The sequence below is a fragment of the Electrophorus electricus genome, chromosome 13 (genome assembly GCF_013358815.1).
Source record: "Electrophorus electricus isolate fEleEle1 chromosome 13, fEleEle1.pri, whole genome shotgun sequence".
NCBI lineage: Eukaryota > Metazoa > Chordata > Actinopteri > Gymnotiformes > Gymnotidae > Electrophorus > Electrophorus electricus.
Genome location: NC_049547.1, coordinates 20,267,967 through 20,284,434, shown reverse-complemented (window position 1 = coordinate 20,284,434; position 16,468 = coordinate 20,267,967). Strand labels below are relative to the sequence as shown.

Below are 16,468 nucleotides of genomic sequence, written 5' to 3'. Positions count from 1 at the left end.
GTAGCATTTACCAATAATATTCAGCTACTAAGTTTAAAAATAGTCACAAGCTAATTAATTTAATGTAAAACAGTTTTATATCTTTAATACCAATAACTACGCTACTGCCCAACTGCGAGTGGGTTAGTGCCGAGCGGCAAATATATGTGGATGCGTCATTCTTTGATCTTGGAACTGAAGCGAGCGCACATTCTCTGTCTCTTGCACAGCTTTTGTAATTCCTGATATCAATATTTAAAAGAAATATACATTATAAAAATATTAACCAATTTTCAGTGACACATTTATCACATGTAAACATAATCCTATTTAATACAGCATTGTAGATCGGCGCGATGCAAGATAGTAGAATACAGAAGGAAATTATCTTTCAGGGTTGATGGCAACAGGGTGGACTCAACAACTGGGCATTATAAAATGACCAGACAGTGTATGGGGATCATAAAATGACCAGACAGTGTATGGGGATTATTGTAATTGTGAGCGGTAAAGAGGCAAATCCTAAATCGCAGTCAGAGTAGTCCAGGGTCATAGAGTCAATACGGAGATTACGGGGATACGTGATTAACTTGCATAATTTTGTGCGCTACTGATACGTAGACTCGGAACTAAACATAATTTGTCTTGGTTTCAGATCGAGAACAGCATGTAGTTGCACACTCAGTTGCACATGAATGGGAAGTAGCTAGCTAACGTTTCCAGAAGATGACCTGATATTATTAGCAAATTTGAGATTTTTTTAAAATTCATTCTAATTAAACATTTGATAAATCCTATCGACTTTTCAATCTTATAATTTCTTGCGGCGAACACTGCTGTTTGGAGCTGTGTTGAACGATAGCTAGCTAGCTAACAACCTAGCTAGCTAGCTGCTGATTTCCCCTCCCTATAACTGTCTACTAACTGTCTCCATAAAGGCAACGTGGGAGCAAAAATGTTGAAGGAAATACTGGAATTACCCGTTGAAGGTCAAATATTTTACGCCGTCCTGGTGTTCTCGTGGACGGTTTATGTTTGGGAGGCCTACCTCGCCTTCAGACAGGTAACTGCCTTCGTTTGCATGGTGGAGTAACCAAGGCCAGCCTTAGTCTCTCTGTGAACAGTCTGGTATGGAAATCAGCTGTTGAACGTATTTACCGGTTTACTTACTTATTAAGCTTCAACTGCAAGTGAGATTGATTTTTGTGAATTCGGAGAAACACCATTTAAATGTAAAAGTTGGGTGATCTTGAACTGCATTCCCGGTGTGAGACAGAGCTCTGATTGTAGATTGTATAGAGCTCAGTGGTGAAGGTGCTTGACTTGTAATCGGAAGGTTGCCGGTTCAAGTCCCGCCACTGCCAAGTTGCCCCTGAGCAAGGCCTTGATTGCTTGAGTTGTATTCAGTCGTAATTGTAAGTAGCTTTGGATAAAAGCGTCAGCTAAAATACCTTAAATGTATATAAACAATAATTGACTAAGTACCCGTTGTAACTTTTAACTTAAACTACATATTTTTCATTTGTATTGAGGGTTTCTATGAAAATAGTGTTTTTGTCTATTTTGTTTAATTTGGATTGTGAATTTTGATTAAAGATCAGTATATGAACTTTCAATATAAGGTTATTAGAAATAGTGAACATGGCATATCCACCAATATGTTTTTGTGTATGTTAGCATTAATATGCTTTGTTACCCAATTAATACATAAGAAATTTCCAGGAATGCAACATCACTATCTCTGTAATTTGATTTTTGAAAATGTACTGAAAATCCCTCCGTATATTTCCTTAGTATACCAATAGATGATGCTGTCGTCTTGCAATCTTATACACCTGTTTATTGAAATGTGTTGATAATTTTATCTAAGTCGCTCTGGGTAAAAGTGTCTGCCAAATGCTGTCAATGTAATATTATACTGTTTTGAGATAATCATGAGAGTTCTGCAGTAATGTTTAGCTGTATACTTGGCACGTTAACAAAGCACATCAGTATCAGTGCTTATAAAACCTTGTCTTATGGGACAAGCAAGTGTTTCTGCATTTTAATCCTACTCACAGAGTCGAATATAAAGTGTCGAAATACATGATGTATAAATCACGTGTCTTGAATTACACAATATGCACCATATTTTCCTATCTGCCTCAGAGGAGGGTATACAGATCTACCATGCACGTGCCCACGGAGCTGGGGAAGATCATGGATTCAGACACTTTTGCGAAGTCACGGCTCTACCAGTTAGACAAGAGCAACTTTGGTTTCTGGTCTGGATTGTATTCAGAGACTGAAGGAACGGTGAGTGACTGACTGAAAAGTGCTCTAACCACGAACAGCCGCTCACACCAAGCTCCATGGTGGACCTTAGGTTCAAATCCAGTGTAGGTTTCTGTAATCCCTGAACAATCCATTCAACTGATTGGCCACTGTATCTTCACTCCCCATTTCTGGGTAAATAAAGAGCATCACAGCTGTACAGTTTTGGTCAGTCAAAGTACTCATGGAAACTTGAGCTAAATACAAAAATGAAAATAAAAGGGAACAATGCTACAGAGGTTTGTTCCCCGTCCTGGTCCTACAGGTCTGGCGGTGCTGCACAGTTCAACTTTGCCCATGTTGAGCACAGTTGATTCAGCTTGCAAAAGGCATGATAGGCTTACGAGCTCAGACGCATTGGAGGAGGCGGGTCAGAGTGCCATGCAGCAGACCCCTCCCGTCCAACGGGCTGACAGCCATGTCTCCACTCCTCCAATGGGCTGACAGCCATGTCTCCACGCCTCCAATGGGCTGACAGCCATGTCTCCACTCCTCCAATGGGCTGACGGCCTTGTGTCTGTGTCCTCCTCCAGCTGATCCTGTGGCTGGGTGGTATCCCCTTCCTCTGGCGGATCTCGGGTTTCGTCACTGCCCGCTTCGGCCTGGGCCCAGAGTACGAGGTGGGCGTGAACAGCACTCTCCTCACTTATCCCTTTAGACCCCACCCACTCATCACTTTCCCCCTTACACTTGCATTGTAAAAGTGGAGGAAAATACCTTTACTCCGCTTTACTTGTACTGTTTGGTCGTGATTATAGTGAAATTAAGAGGAAATATATCTTATAAAAACCTCTCAGAGCAGATTTCACATAAACGTATCATTTATGAAACAGGAGTGCCTGTGTCACAAAGCTGCATGGTAAAATCGCTCCGAGGTCTCAGCGGGTTCGCTCGGCTCATGTGTCGTTTCCGTTTCCTGCTCCAGATCTCCCAGTCTCTGGTCTTTCTGCTGCTGGCCACTCTGTTCAGTGCTCTGACGGGCCTGCCCTGGAGCCTCTACAGCACGTTCGTCATTGAGGAGAAGCATGGCTTCAACCAGCAGGTGAGCTCCACTGCCTGAGCCTTCGCCTCCTCCTCGCACCACCGGAAAGTTTCACGTAGCATCACGGTGAATGAAACGGATGAGGAAAACTTTGCTTTAGCATCACAGAGCATGAAGCTAAAACCTGTTGGAAAATTGGAAAAGCCAACTGCTTCAGTATAGATGACTTTGTGTCTCTTGTCATTCATTGTGTTTTGTTATTAAATTCTCTCTCTCTCTCTCTCTCTCTCTCTCTCTCTCTCTCTCTCTCTCTCTCTCATTCTCTCGCTCACTCTCTCTCGCTTACTCTCACTCTCTCCTCTCACTCTCGCTCACTCTCACCCTCACTCTCCTCACTCATTCACTCTCATTCTCACTCTCTCCTCTCACTCTCACTCACACACTCACACTCACTCACTCTCTCACTCTCTCTCATTTACTCACTCACTCACACTCTTATTCTCTCTCTCTCTCTCTCTCTCTCTCTCTCTCTCTCAGACGCTAAGCTTTTTCCTGAAGGATGCCCTAAAGAAGTTTGCAGTCACTCAGTGTATTCTCCTGCCAGTCACCTCTCTGCTGCTGTACATCATAAAGATCGGTGGGGATTATTTCTTCATCTATGCCTGGCTCTTCACTCTCATCGTCTCTCTGGTTAGTAGGGCTGCGTACAAATCACTCGTTGGCAATTAGTAAACCCCTACCTGGGCTTTATGGCTGGCATACGTTGCTAAATTACACTGTGGTGTTCTAGTGAATGTTGTCATTGTGACTCCGTTATGGCAGAAATCCCATGCCTCGTATGATTTGTGAAATGTAACTTGGTTAAATAAACTCACCCTCTCTCAACAATCTGTTTTTACTTTATTTCTCTTACTATTTCACTGTGAAGGTACTTGTGACTATCTATGCGGACTACATCGCTCCCCTGTTTGACAAGTTCACCCCACTGCCTGAAGGAGATCTCAAAACAGATATTGAGAACATGGCCAAGTCCATCTGCTTCCCCCTCACCAAGATCTACGTGGTGGAAGGTACCAGCAGTGTCATTTTATACACTATCACAGCACACTAGGGGCCCAGTTCTACAAATGGCCAGCAGCCAAAAGCGGAAGAACCTCTGGGATCCTGATATGAAAAAAAAAAAGATTTATCTGAGAATATTAATTAAAAATATTTAAACATTTCTCAGGGTTAAGCCACCCAGTCTCTTTCCATATTTAACTCTTATGTCTGATGGTCAGTATAATTTTGTCTTTGCCCAGGTTCCAAACGGTCTTCCCACAGCAATGCCTACTTCTACGGCTTCTTCAAGAACAAGCGTATCGTGTTGTTCGATACGCTGCTGGAGGACTTCTCTCCTATGAACAAGAAGGACGAGGAACACGCAGCCGCCGGACAGACGGACGAGAACGAGGCAGCCGGAGAGGAAAGGGCCAAGCCCCAACCCAAGGTCGGGACCGTGTCTATGGGCCTGAGGACTGTGAGGGGCTGGGGGGTGTGGTCAGGATGTTTAACCAATCAGATTGACCCAAACTCACCATAAATATACTGTTGTTAGATTCATCCCAGGATTCTTAATGCGTGTACTGTTAAAAATGTGTTCGAGTCGTTCGGCTCTGTTGCACAGCTGAAATGTTGTCGGAGTACTCAATGAGTGTCAAAGAACCGACTTTATCAAATGTTTCTTTATCAATTTTGCTAGAACAAGAAACAAGGCTGCAGTAACCATGAGGTTCTTGCGGTCCTTGGTCATGAGCTAGGCCACTGGAAGCTGGGCCACACGGTGAAGAATATCGTGATTAGTCAGGTGAGTTCGCCTCTTCACAGGACATCATTTGGCAGGTGAGTCAAAACACAGACTACAAGACTACTCCAGAGATTCCGCCATCCCTTTACATTGGAGTCAGATATAATGACACGGTTTCCAATCAGCTGCGATTAACCACCAGTGATTGTGAAATCCAGAACCAGAAACTGGATTTAAGGTCTGCAGTTGCAGACGTTTACTCTTACACTGTGGTTGGAGGTATTTGACATTTTCAGTCATTCATGCCCTTGTAAATACGTGGTACAAAGACGTGTAGAGTCCCAGTCCTCGAACGTGTTTACGTTTGACGGCGCACCGTCTGTCAGAGGGATGTTCGTATTCTGAAGAGGAAGCTTTTCCCCACTTGTTTTTTTTTCCTTCTCCCCTCCACAGATGAACTCCTTCCTCTGCTTCTTCCTTTTCGCTGCTCTGATTGGTCAGAAAGAGCTCTTCCTGGCTTTCGGTTTCCATGACAGCCAGCCAACGCTGATTGGTCTGATGATCATCTTCCAGTTCATCTTCTCGCCTTACAATGAGGTACAGCAACCGTAGTGACCTTTTCGCACCCTACTCTGGGGCTTAACCAGCAAGTATAAAGAAGTCCTAAATGGCTGCAGTTATCACATATGTATGTGTCACATGCCAGATTCATAACATGTTCACCCATATTCTAACAGTCTCTTCTCTGTCCTGCCTCCTCTGCTGTCTCTTTCTCATCTCTTCTCTTCCCCTCCGTTCTGCTCGGCACCGCCCAGCTGCTCTCCTTCTGCCTGACGGTTCTGAGCCGTCGGTTCGAGTTCCAGGCGGACGCGTTCGCGCGGGACATGGGCCGCTCCGCCGAGCTCCACTCCGCCCTCATCAAGCTGAACAAAGACAACCTGGGCTTCCCCGTGGCCGACTGGCTCTTCTCCACATGGCACTACTCACACCCGCCGCTGCTGGAGCGCCTCAGGGCCCTCAAAGGGCCCAAGCAGGACTGACGGTTCCACAAGGGGGCGCCGTGCTCACCGCCGGGCCCTCCCAGGAAGGGGCTCCGCCGGCCGCTTCTGGCTTCGTGAAGAAAACAAAAAATGTCTCCCTCAGCCTGTCTCTTTTAAGAAAAAAAACTTTATTCCTTAATTTGCTCCTTGGTTGATTGATTGATTGTCCCAAGTTCTGTAACTGTTTTAATTGTTTAATTTTTTGAATTCCATAGGGCCTTACACATCAGAACAGTGTTTCCCAGGCTTGTGGGAGGTGCCACTAGTGCATGTGTGGGTTTTTATTTTATTTTTTTTCTCTGTCCTACACACCACACACCCGACTGAAACCATCGGTTATTTAATTAGCCCTTCAGAAGGGTCGAAGGGTGTGTCAGAACAAGAAAGTCACAACATGTGCAACGCATAGGCAACAGAATTGACAAACACTGGTTTTACGAAGCTGACCATACTTACTGGTACTGGTCCTTTTCTGAATAACTAAAGCAGGTGCTGTTACTTATATATACCTTTTGAAAGTTTCTCCCGCTTGTTTAAATTACTTTTTATTTTGTAATTGACTGAAATGTCCTCTCCGGCTTGCCGTAGCTCCACACATTATTGGCTTTATTTAAGGATCCTTGAAAACAGCTGCTGTGTGGGTTGGCCTTGGCTAGGCATGGCAACCAATCATGTCGGGCTTTGTGTGTGAGTGACAGATACTAGTGACAACCTCCTGAGAAACTCTTATGAAGGCTTTCAGATGGCACAGAAGTGGGGTTCTTGATAACTTTTATGTGTAGGGTCAGTCCATTTGCTTTTAAGGTTTTTTCAGTTCTTTTGTCATCCAAGTAACATTTAATTTTACTTAAAGAATTTTGGAACCAACACAAATTATGTAAATACATTGTTCATTTTTTTGTAAATTGAGGCCAAACTTCAAATTAGAGAAATATGTAGAATAGTTCTAAAAATGTTTTATTAATCAGTTTTTGTTTTTTCCCCTCCGTTCTCGGTGCCTGAGCGTGTTTGTGTGTGTTTAGAAATGAAGAAGTAAACCCATCCTTTAATGTTTCCTGTTTTTGTTTTCCTTACATAAAGTCCAAATATATGCCTGGAAAGGAAACTCCTGACTTGTGTAGAGTAAGGCACTTGCGTGAGTAGCCTGGAAGCTGAGAGTCAGGCAGGGGACTCTATTCTCCAGCTTGAACCTATGCGTGTGACACCCCCCCCTCCGATTTGAGGTTTGCCGTTATGGTTGAATAATGTTTGACTGCTTCTGTTTCATTTCCCGCCCTGAGCGTAGCCAGTGTATGAGTGAGAAAAACGGCAGCAAATGAGCTGTGGAGGCTCTCCTGGTGTGGTTAAACGTTCCAGACTGAGTGTCAAACGACCTCATGCTCTCTATTCACTACACACACATCGGGCATAAGCCAACTGCTCTCCTAACCCGTGTAGTGCATCATATGTTGGGTAGACAGCCGTTTGAGATTCAGTCCTGTTAGTTTTTTGGTTTGGTTTTTATTTTTGACATTGCTCTCTTCAAAGTCCCTGCCCTTTGGCCTCTCCCTCTGCGCATCTTCGTTTGCGGTTTGCAGTGTTAACGTGATGTTGATGGACGTACTTTGTCTCGTGAATAAACCTTTTCACGATGGCCTTGTCTTGGTCTCTGTGTACTCACTGTACTGAGCTGTTGGTAGAACAGCTGTGTGTGGAAAGGTTTAAATGACCTTTAAAACGGCAAGTGAAACTTAAAATGGTAGTTTATCTGCCTGTCGGACCTTTGCGTCTGATTCAGATAAAATTTGGATATTTACATTACATCCATTGCTGGATTCTACTATTTCTGTCAATGCAGAACTTAGAAGTGGTTGTTCATTTACCTCCATGCTGCCCTGGGTTTTTGATTTCCTATCCTATACAACATGATGATCCACTTAGCTTGTCTTAGATATGCAATCACTTAGCTGTTATGTATGTATGCCCACATCCTGGATCACGCTTGTGTGTGCGTGCGTGCGTGTGTGTGTATGTAATCAAGTCATGTCAAATCATGAGGGCTTCTCTTGTCATTCTCGCTATATACAAGTACACGGGGAAATTATAATGTTCCTCCAGGACCGCGGTGCAACACAAGAGAACACAAGTGCAAACTACAATAACTAGGAAATACGGGATCATTAAGCACAGGAACATGTAGGGCACCAGTGGGTGGATCTGCAAAAAAACATACTATGCAGATGGCAGATACACTTATAGCATATAACAACATTACCAACACAATTAAGAAATCTGGAAAAGTATATACAGTAATAGTAGTATGAAAACAGACCTGGGCAGATGTTCAGAAAGATTGTGAGTGTCTTTTCTGCTGTAGTTCTGAGGCTACAGCTACCCGAAAGGTCATATGCCCCTCAGCTCTCTCCTTCTTGCTTGCTGGTTTAACAGCATTTTGTTATTTCATTACATTTTAGTCTCTTTTCATGACGTCATTATTACATTAGATGCCCTTTATCCCTCGTCTAAAGCGACTTACAGAAATATTATTATATAAAGGTATTCAATCATGTTCTAAAACAAACTCCACCTATTCATATGCCCGGGTTCCTGTTTGTCACAGACTTCGGATTTCTTTACAATATGTAGAGTTAGAGCTGTCGGCATACCTGCCCAAGCCCATGTGTATAATAAACTGTAAGTGCTGGTTGTCAGCACTGTTCTTGCGAAACCGATGTCTGTGAAACAGCAAACAGCAAACAAACAAACAAACCAAAAAAAAAAGTGAAGCAGACGTTTTTAGTTTGGTTCAGAAACGCGCACACCAACTCGCCACCGCTTCACCTTGGAAGCGTCTGAACGCGAGAAATAACATCCCGTCACATTTATAAATAACCCGCGCGAGGTACCTTCCGTCCTCCGGTCTCGCTGTTAACAGTCATTACAAACGCACCCCAGTTCATGCAACAAGTTAATTACATTTAATTCACAATTTATTTAGCTTACCCGCTGTATTTTAATGCAACGAAATGGCTTTGTGCATGAATCCCGTGATTTAAGCGTTGCCGTCACGTCACCGGCCTCCCCGCGAGCTCCAATGGTTGCTCCCGGTTTGCCCGTTTATACGAGCAAGGGCACATGACAACCTCGAGCGTGTCCGTGCGCACCGACGATGGCGAGATTCCTGCACCCAGATTTGAGAAACTTCCTTGCCATTCAGCTCAGAATGTCGTCCGAGCAGGTAGATCGTTACCCTTTGCTTTGCTTTCGTGATTTTGGCGTCCTGCAATTCGCAGCTCATCTACATTATTTATTTCTAGTTATCTTTTTTTTTTCTTCACCGGTGGTGTTTGGGAATATGTAGAGACTGACGCATGGACATTGGAAGACCTGCGTCTCTGTGCCTGAGTGGGTTGCAGTGGTAAAGGAGATGTGTCTGGTGTCGTAACTCCGTTCTGGGCCCCATTTTCCAAAACCATCGTGGTGTTAAGCTCGTCTTAAATAAGAGCGAGTGTTCAATGTAATGCTTGCTCTTCCATTTAAAGAGGATCGTTGTTTTAGGGTGATTTTGGCAAACCCAGGCCTTCACATTTCTTAGTATCATGCAGTTAGCAACACTAGAGGTTTCTCCTACACAGCGCTGTGGTGTAGTGGGGTGTTTAAAAAGCTTACCATGTTATGCTATGTACCAAACTGTATACTACATTTAGATGCATCAGAACTAATATGGCACTACACAGCAGCCTTATGCATCTAATATAAATCATATACCTCTTTCATTATTGTGCCCATGTTTTGAAATGATCTTGTTTGTCCGTCCTTCCCAAAGCTCGGAGAACTTGGGAGAGGTGCAGGCAAGGGTGGAGGTGGTGGAGGCTCCATCAGGGAGGCCGGGGGAGCGTTTGGGAAGAGGCAGGCTGCTGAGGAAGAAACGTACTTCAAGTGAGTAGTGCCCTGATTTGGCTTTGCGGCTGTCGGATTGCTTCTTCACCCCCTCAGTTGTGGAATAAAGACGAGATGGCCTTCAGTGTTGGGAGGTTTCCCAGAGCGAGCTGGTTTGAACACTCCTCACCTTCTTTCACAGTTCTACTCCGTCACAGTAGTGCAAGGGCTCCACTTTATGCTAAGGCCTGACACAGCCATATACAACATCGTGTTCCTTACAGGTTGGTGACTTTGCTGGATTCAGGTTCAGTGACATTCCAGCATCAGGGACAAGCCTAGGTTCAGTAACAGGTCCAGGATCAGTAGTCTCCTAATCACAGTGCAATACCATTTAAAAAAAAATAATAATAATAATTTAAAAAAAAAAAACTGCATTCAAAATGTGACACCCTGTGGTTATTTCTGCTTTGCTTTTAATGACGTTATAGGTTATTACAGATTTAATAGCGTTTAAAATGATATTTCAAACATGTACCTTCTTGGAGGAATCTTGCTTTGGCTTAGTAAGGGTGTGTCGCAGTACAGACTGGCCATGTGGCCACTGGACAGCCATCGTAATGCCCAGCGTGTTACTTAACGTTGCCGTTTGCCTCATTCTGCTCTTCACACATCCGTGTTTGTCTTGGTCCAGGAAGAAGGAGAAAGAACAGTTGGCCGCTTTAAGACAGCACCATCAGGAGGAGATCGACCACCACAAGAAGGAGATTGAGCGGTTGCAGCAAGAGATCCGACGTCACGAGGACAGAATGGGCAAACTCAAACACGACGGCTGAGAGTGCACCGACCGAGGCAGCGAAGATAGCTCGTGGGTCAGGGTCAAGGTCAAATCCTACAGCCTTCGGGGCTCTTTTCCATTATCCATGGTTTTTGGTATGTTTGATTAGCTGTTAATGTTTGTTTGAAAGATAATAAAACAAGAAACTCATTAACCAGGCTGCTGGTATTGCTTTTTACAGCATGCATACGTTCAAAGCAGAATAGATGCTCTATCGACATATTTATTTATTGCTCTTTAAAGTACATTTGATGCATGGTTTTAACAAATCAATCTGCAACATTAAACCTAAATTCTGATTACATATTAATGCGGATTTTGGAGTTAGTTGTTCATGCATGTTTTAGTCAAGGGAGAGGGTTTCTTCTTTATTCTTTCTCAATGTACACTAATGTAAATGTATTTACTGAAATCATAAAACGGCGCAGTTTTCCATCGTCATTGCTGCAGATGCGCTAACTGTGTCCCCCAGATGTAATTTGTTACAGTTGATGTTTCGATATGTTTTGGATAGAGTCCTCGCCTTAGCTTTGTTAGTGTCAGCTCGATCTGTAAGTAAGGTGAGTCCAGTAGAGTCCAGTGCCCTTTTATCTCCCCTAGTGAAGCAAGGGCAGCATGGTGCTACCCACACTTCAGCTATGGGCTTCGTCCACAGGGAGAACACATACTGTCATACTGACTCCATATTCGTTCCCAAAATGCACGAAACTTTAAAAACTAATTACGTTATTGTTGTAATTCCGCCATGGTCCATTCATTGGCGCTGCTCATGTAAACGACACAGGAAAAACACCGTCATTTCCGGTCTGCGCAGTCCCGCCCACGCCCCTGCCTTTTACTTCGGGAAGCCCCGTATGTCTTTCTTTCCCTCATCATGGCCGACCGGTACCATAAGGTGCGTTTAACCGCTGTGTTTAAGACTTAAAAATATACATTTGCGAGTGTCGTTAGCGACTGCTTTCCCAGGGGGGCAAATTACTCATTAAATATGCTGTTATGTGCTTACGGTATAATAATAATATTGAGGAAGATGACGGTTTTTTTTTTTAAATAAAGCTGGCGAGGGGGCTCAGCTTGGCTGATGGCTGCGGGTCTGCTGTTGTCACTCGATCGTTCGCCTCAGGGACAGAAAATCCACCCGACCGTGGATGTGTGTGGTTGAGCAGGCTTGTCTGACTGTTGGCCGGGTGGAGGTTTTCCATGGGACTGCGTTTGGCGCGCTAGTCAGCCGGCATGGACGCTCGCGCCGTTAGCCTAGCTCGCGTCCATGCGGTTGACACCCGGAGTGTTTCGTGCGCACAGCCGTGAGCTGACTGGTGTGGGTGCGCTCTTGGTTTAAAGCTTTTATCCAGAGTTTTCTGTTATGTGACAGAACATGACGCTTATGAGCAGTCTGGTTCGGCGAGTCTGACTGCGGTCAACGTAATGGCCTTCGCCGGTCTGACTCCGGTTAACGTAATGGCCTTCGCCGGTCTGACTCCGGTCAACGTAATGGCCTTCGCCCGTCTGACTCCGGTCAACGTAATGGCCTTCGCCCGTCTGACTCCGGTCAACGTAATGGCCTTCGCCCGTCTGACTCCGCTCAACGTAATGGCCTTCGCCGGTCTGACTCCGCTCAACGTAATGGCCTTCGCCGGTCTGACTCCGGTTAACGTAATGGCCTTCGCCCGTCTGACTCCGGTTAACGTAATGGCCTTCGCCCGTCTGACTCCGGTTAACGTAATGGCCTTCGCCGGTCTGACTCCGGTTAACGTAATGGCCTTCGCCCGTCTGACTCCGGTTAACGTAATGGCCTTCGCCGGTCTGACTGGTTAATGCGATTTTGCCTCTTCTGGCATGAAGCTTTAAGATGCAAGTTGCCTCTTTTTTTTGTTCTCGGAAGTATTTGAGCTCAGTCACGAGACCACCTTTAACGCACGAGAGAAACACCTGCGATCATGGGAGTAAAAGGATAAAAACAGCTGATTTTCGCCGTTTTTCTTTATTAAGGTTCTGGTAATTGACGGCAGAGGCCATTTGCTCGGTCGTCTCGCCGCTCTTGTGGCAAAGCAAGTTCTGCTGGGTAAGTTTACTTTTTTGGTTGATTTGGTTGGCGATTTTATGTGCTATAAGTTCATATTGCCGCATGCAGCCGTCCTGGCCAATACAGAGCAGCTGCAGGAATTTGGGCTGAAGCGTACACTGTCCATGATGTCCCTTTTATCCACGTTGCTTGAGTTTTAATTGCCATGAGAAGACTTGCATGCACTACCATCTGAGATGGTCTGTTATGAACAGCAAGAGTATTGGACAGCTTTTGCTCTTTGTGAGTTTTAATTTGTCTCCTACAGGCCACAAAATAGTAGTTGTGAGATGTGAGGGCATCAACATCTCCGGTAACTTTTACCGAAATAAATGTAAGTATCCTGCTACAATGTGTACGCGTTGTGCTCTTAACTTTCCTCAGTCAACACTGGTCGTTCTGTTAACACTCATTAACAGTAATTCTGTGACTTTGTCAGCGGTGTGATCTGAACATTGTGTTTGTGTAGTGAAGTACTTGGCTTTTCTTCGTAAGAGGATGAACACGAACCCGTCCCGTGGACCCTACCACTTCAGAGCTCCCAGCAGGATCTTCTGGAGGACAGTCAGAGGTGAAGCGTTTTGTTCATTCGTGCATTTGCACCTCTTGGTTGTCTGTCGAACTGTGATGAACACATTTATCCCGAATCTGAAAGCATTGATGAGACAACGTTTACGGATCTGACTACTGAGTTCGACGAGTTCCTTGAGTCTCCGCACGTGTTCTCGTACGGGAGCAGCTGATTGAGTGTCCTCTCCCCTCGGCCCTTGTGCAGGTATGCTTCCCCACAAAACCAAGCGGGGTCAGGCAGCTCTGGAGAGGCTGAAGGTGTTTGACGGCATCCCCCCTCCTTACGACAAGGTAAGCCCCTTCGTTTCCAGTTCGACGCGTTCGCTCTGGAAGCGTCTGTGATGAGCACCTCTTGATTACCTACCTTGTTTGAGTTTCCCGTGAGAACACTATCGTTCTGAGACGCCTCGTCCTTTGCCGATTCAACCGAGGTCCGCATGGTGCTTCTTACCATGACTATGTGATTGTCTCCCACAGAGGAAGCGCATGGTGGTCCCTGCTGCTCTTAAGATTGTGCGTCTGAAGCCCACCCGCAAGGTATGCCACCCCTGCTCTCCCATTTCAAAATAAAAGCGCAGTCATCATTTCATGTTGCGCTGTTGCACATGATGGGGGGGGGGGGGGGGGGGGGGGGTCAGCTCCCTCAATAACGCCTCAGATTTTAAACCATCGGCTGGCATCATTTGAGCCTTTATTGGTTGCATTTGTGGATTGTCGGATACTGAGCTAGTGCAAATCACAGCTTTGGTAGTTCTGTAGGAGAGTCCTAAATCCCAGGACAGATGTGTAAAACTGGTTACACGTCTATGTTGTCCTCACATGGGTCGTCTGCTCGTCAGTGATGTTTTTCCACAGAAGTATTTGAGTTTAACGACCATGAGAATACTTCACATGCACTACCATCTGAGACAGAGCACCGTTTAAAACCCTTGAACTGGAGATCAGTCTGTAAACTAAGCTTGCGTGAGGCTCAGTTTTCCTGTGCCGTCTGTCTTGATGCCTGTTGTGGCTTGGCCCTAACGGCACCGGTGACCAGTGTTCTCTCCCCTTCCCCGCGGTAGTTCGCTGTGCTGGGTCGCCTGGCTCACGAGGTGGGCTGGAAGTACCAGGCAATCACAGCCACCCTGGAGGAGCGCAGGAAGGAGAAGGCTAGAATGTTCTACAACAAGAAGAAGGTGCAGATCAAACTGTCCAAACAGGCGGAGAAGAACGTGGAGAGCAAGATCGCCAAGTACACGGCCGTGCTGAAGCAGTACGGTGTGCTGGTCTAAGCGCGCTCTGTGCCCAGTCGTAATAAATGTTTATAAAAACTCAAGTGTGTTTGGTTTGTGCCCTACCTGAAAGACTGACGCTGTGAAGGCTTCTTGCTTTCAAATTTTGTTTAAGGTGAAGACAGTACATGGTGGCATTTATCATTAGTGTGACTTACTGAAACAGCACTTTGTCATACTGCAGCAATAGCTGCACATGTAGCAAAATGGGTGTATGGTTAATTGTAGTCCGGGAGTGAAGGTAGGTATATTTTAAAATTGGATGTGAACTGAAATGAATATTAAACTCAGTAGGGGTTTGTTAGGGATGTGTTTTGGTCAGGAAGGGATAAATGGCCCTCATTGGGCAGTCTTGCAGCAACAAATCTTAAGATCTAAGGCTGTTGGAGTGCAGCTGTGACACCTGGTAGAGCAATGAAACTCTCAACATCAGTTATTAATTTCCTGCAAAGCCATAAGTGTTGCACAAAGATTATTTGGCTATGGATTCTGTTCCTAGAGAGCACATGAACGTACGGTATATTTATCACCAATCTGACTACCCAATATAGAGATACTGGTACATTTTTGTCTAGCAGAATCTGTTCATGTTCTGCTTACTGCAGGAGAAAAAAAACTTAATGTCGGTCCTTGGGTAAGCGGACGTTTTAATCGTATATACTGGACCGAAATTTTATGAAGGCCATATTTAGCCGGGATGCAGTTGTGGAGAACCAATTTATTTGTGCATGATGATCATATGCAGTGATCTAATCTCACCGCTTGAGGGCAGTGCGTTAGTTTTTCTTCATTCCAAGACACCGGGTTTAATCAGATTACACTAGGGTAGCATGCTCAATTAACTATAATAGATATTAATATCTTGACACACAATCCATTACTTGGAAAGATGCTTTATACATCGTATTCCGAATCACATTTGCATCTATGGTCGATAAAATAGGCTTGGTAATCTGATAATCTATGTTCCTGTTTAGACAGGAACTGTTTTCTTTCAGGAATCTATTTAAATCTGACCATTTTAATGAAATATGTGGTATTTTCATTTATGTAAGTAATACACCAAAAATCAACTTCTGTCCTTTAGTGAGATATTGGACTTCCCTTAATCGGTAGTTAATAAACATTCGGAAAGTAGTTCAGGAATAGCTTCATGTATTTGTAGCGTAATGAAGCAGCACACAGCTGAACCTCCTGCAACGCTGGCCGGGCTTCCGCTTTGCCCCAGCCCAGCTGACCAGGCCACTCTAAACCTCAAAACTCAGATGTCTGAACTGTTGATGGACTGTTCTCTATTTTTCACATATATATATATATATATATATATATATATATATATATATATATATATATATAAAATAACACCCACATGAGTCATTTTATGTTATTTTAAGAGACTAGAAATACACTCAGTAGGGAAGTTGCTTGCATGTGCGGTGTTTGTGTAAAGAAATCGGTGTTGCTCAGCCTGTTTCTGAAGGGCCAAAACTTCAAAATCTAGAAATACAGAGCCAAGCCTTTACCAACAGGAAATGCACTGCTGCTGGACACAGTCTACTCACTGCACTGCTGCCGGACAATTTCTGGATTTTCACTGCACTCCTCTTTCTAAACCACTGCCTTACCGCAGCAGTGCTGAGCAGTTTGAAGTTCCTTTACCAAGCCGTGAAGGAGGACACGCTCTGGGCACTGCCGTGGAAAACCCATTCCTGTTGGATTAAGTGCTGAACACTGCCGTGTTGCTTTGACCTTCTGAGACTTCGCTAACT

At 44.7% G+C, this 16,468-nt stretch overlaps 3 protein-coding genes and 4 non-coding genes across 7 annotated transcripts; all 7 read left to right on the top strand.

Moving 5' to 3' along the window:
* Positions 1–590: 590 nt before the first annotated feature.
* On the top strand, positions 591–7,733 carry zmpste24 (zinc metallopeptidase, STE24 homolog). The gene is made up of 10 exons (XM_035532866.1): positions 591–1,042; positions 2,128–2,274; positions 2,826–2,912; positions 3,218–3,334; positions 3,812–3,964; positions 4,203–4,344; positions 4,576–4,763; positions 5,016–5,120; positions 5,514–5,657; positions 5,876–7,733. The coding sequence occupies exons 1-10, from the start codon at positions 935–937 to the stop codon at positions 6,098–6,100; spliced, it is 1,416 nt and encodes a 471-aa protein (XP_035388759.1). The 5' UTR covers positions 591–934; the 3' UTR covers positions 6,101–7,733.
* A 1,475-nt stretch (positions 7,734–9,208) lies between these two features.
* Positions 9,209–10,950, top strand: LOC113590984 (ATPase inhibitor B, mitochondrial-like). Its single transcript, XM_027031332.2, has 3 exons — positions 9,209–9,317; positions 9,906–10,018; positions 10,653–10,950. Exons 1-3 carry the CDS (start codon positions 9,249–9,251, stop codon positions 10,792–10,794), a joined length of 324 nt encoding a protein of 107 aa, XP_026887133.2. The 5' UTR covers positions 9,209–9,248; the 3' UTR covers positions 10,795–10,950.
* Positions 10,951–11,653: 703 nt separating this feature from the next.
* Positions 11,654–14,743, top strand: rpl13a (ribosomal protein L13a). Its single transcript, XM_027031335.2, has 7 exons — positions 11,654–11,691; positions 12,786–12,858; positions 13,127–13,192; positions 13,328–13,429; positions 13,634–13,719; positions 13,906–13,965; positions 14,490–14,743. Exons 1-7 carry the CDS (start codon positions 11,671–11,673, stop codon positions 14,697–14,699), a joined length of 618 nt encoding a protein of 205 aa, XP_026887136.1. The 5' UTR covers positions 11,654–11,670; the 3' UTR covers positions 14,700–14,743.
* Positions 12,977–13,060, top strand: LOC113590990. The gene has a single exon (XR_003412151.2). It is a non-coding gene; the product is annotated as a small nucleolar RNA Z195/SNORD33/SNORD32 family (small nucleolar RNA).
* LOC113590992 lies at positions 13,478–13,552 on the top strand. Its single transcript, XR_003412153.1, has one exon. It is a non-coding gene; the product is annotated as a small nucleolar RNA SNORD50 (small nucleolar RNA).
* LOC113590991 lies at positions 13,760–13,836 on the top strand. The gene has a single exon (XR_003412152.1). It is a non-coding gene; the product is annotated as a small nucleolar RNA SNORD34 (small nucleolar RNA).
* On the top strand, positions 14,260–14,341 carry LOC113590989. Its single transcript, XR_003412150.1, has one exon. It is a non-coding gene; the product is annotated as a small nucleolar RNA Z195/SNORD33/SNORD32 family (small nucleolar RNA).
* Positions 14,744–16,468: the final 1,725 nt, after the last annotated feature.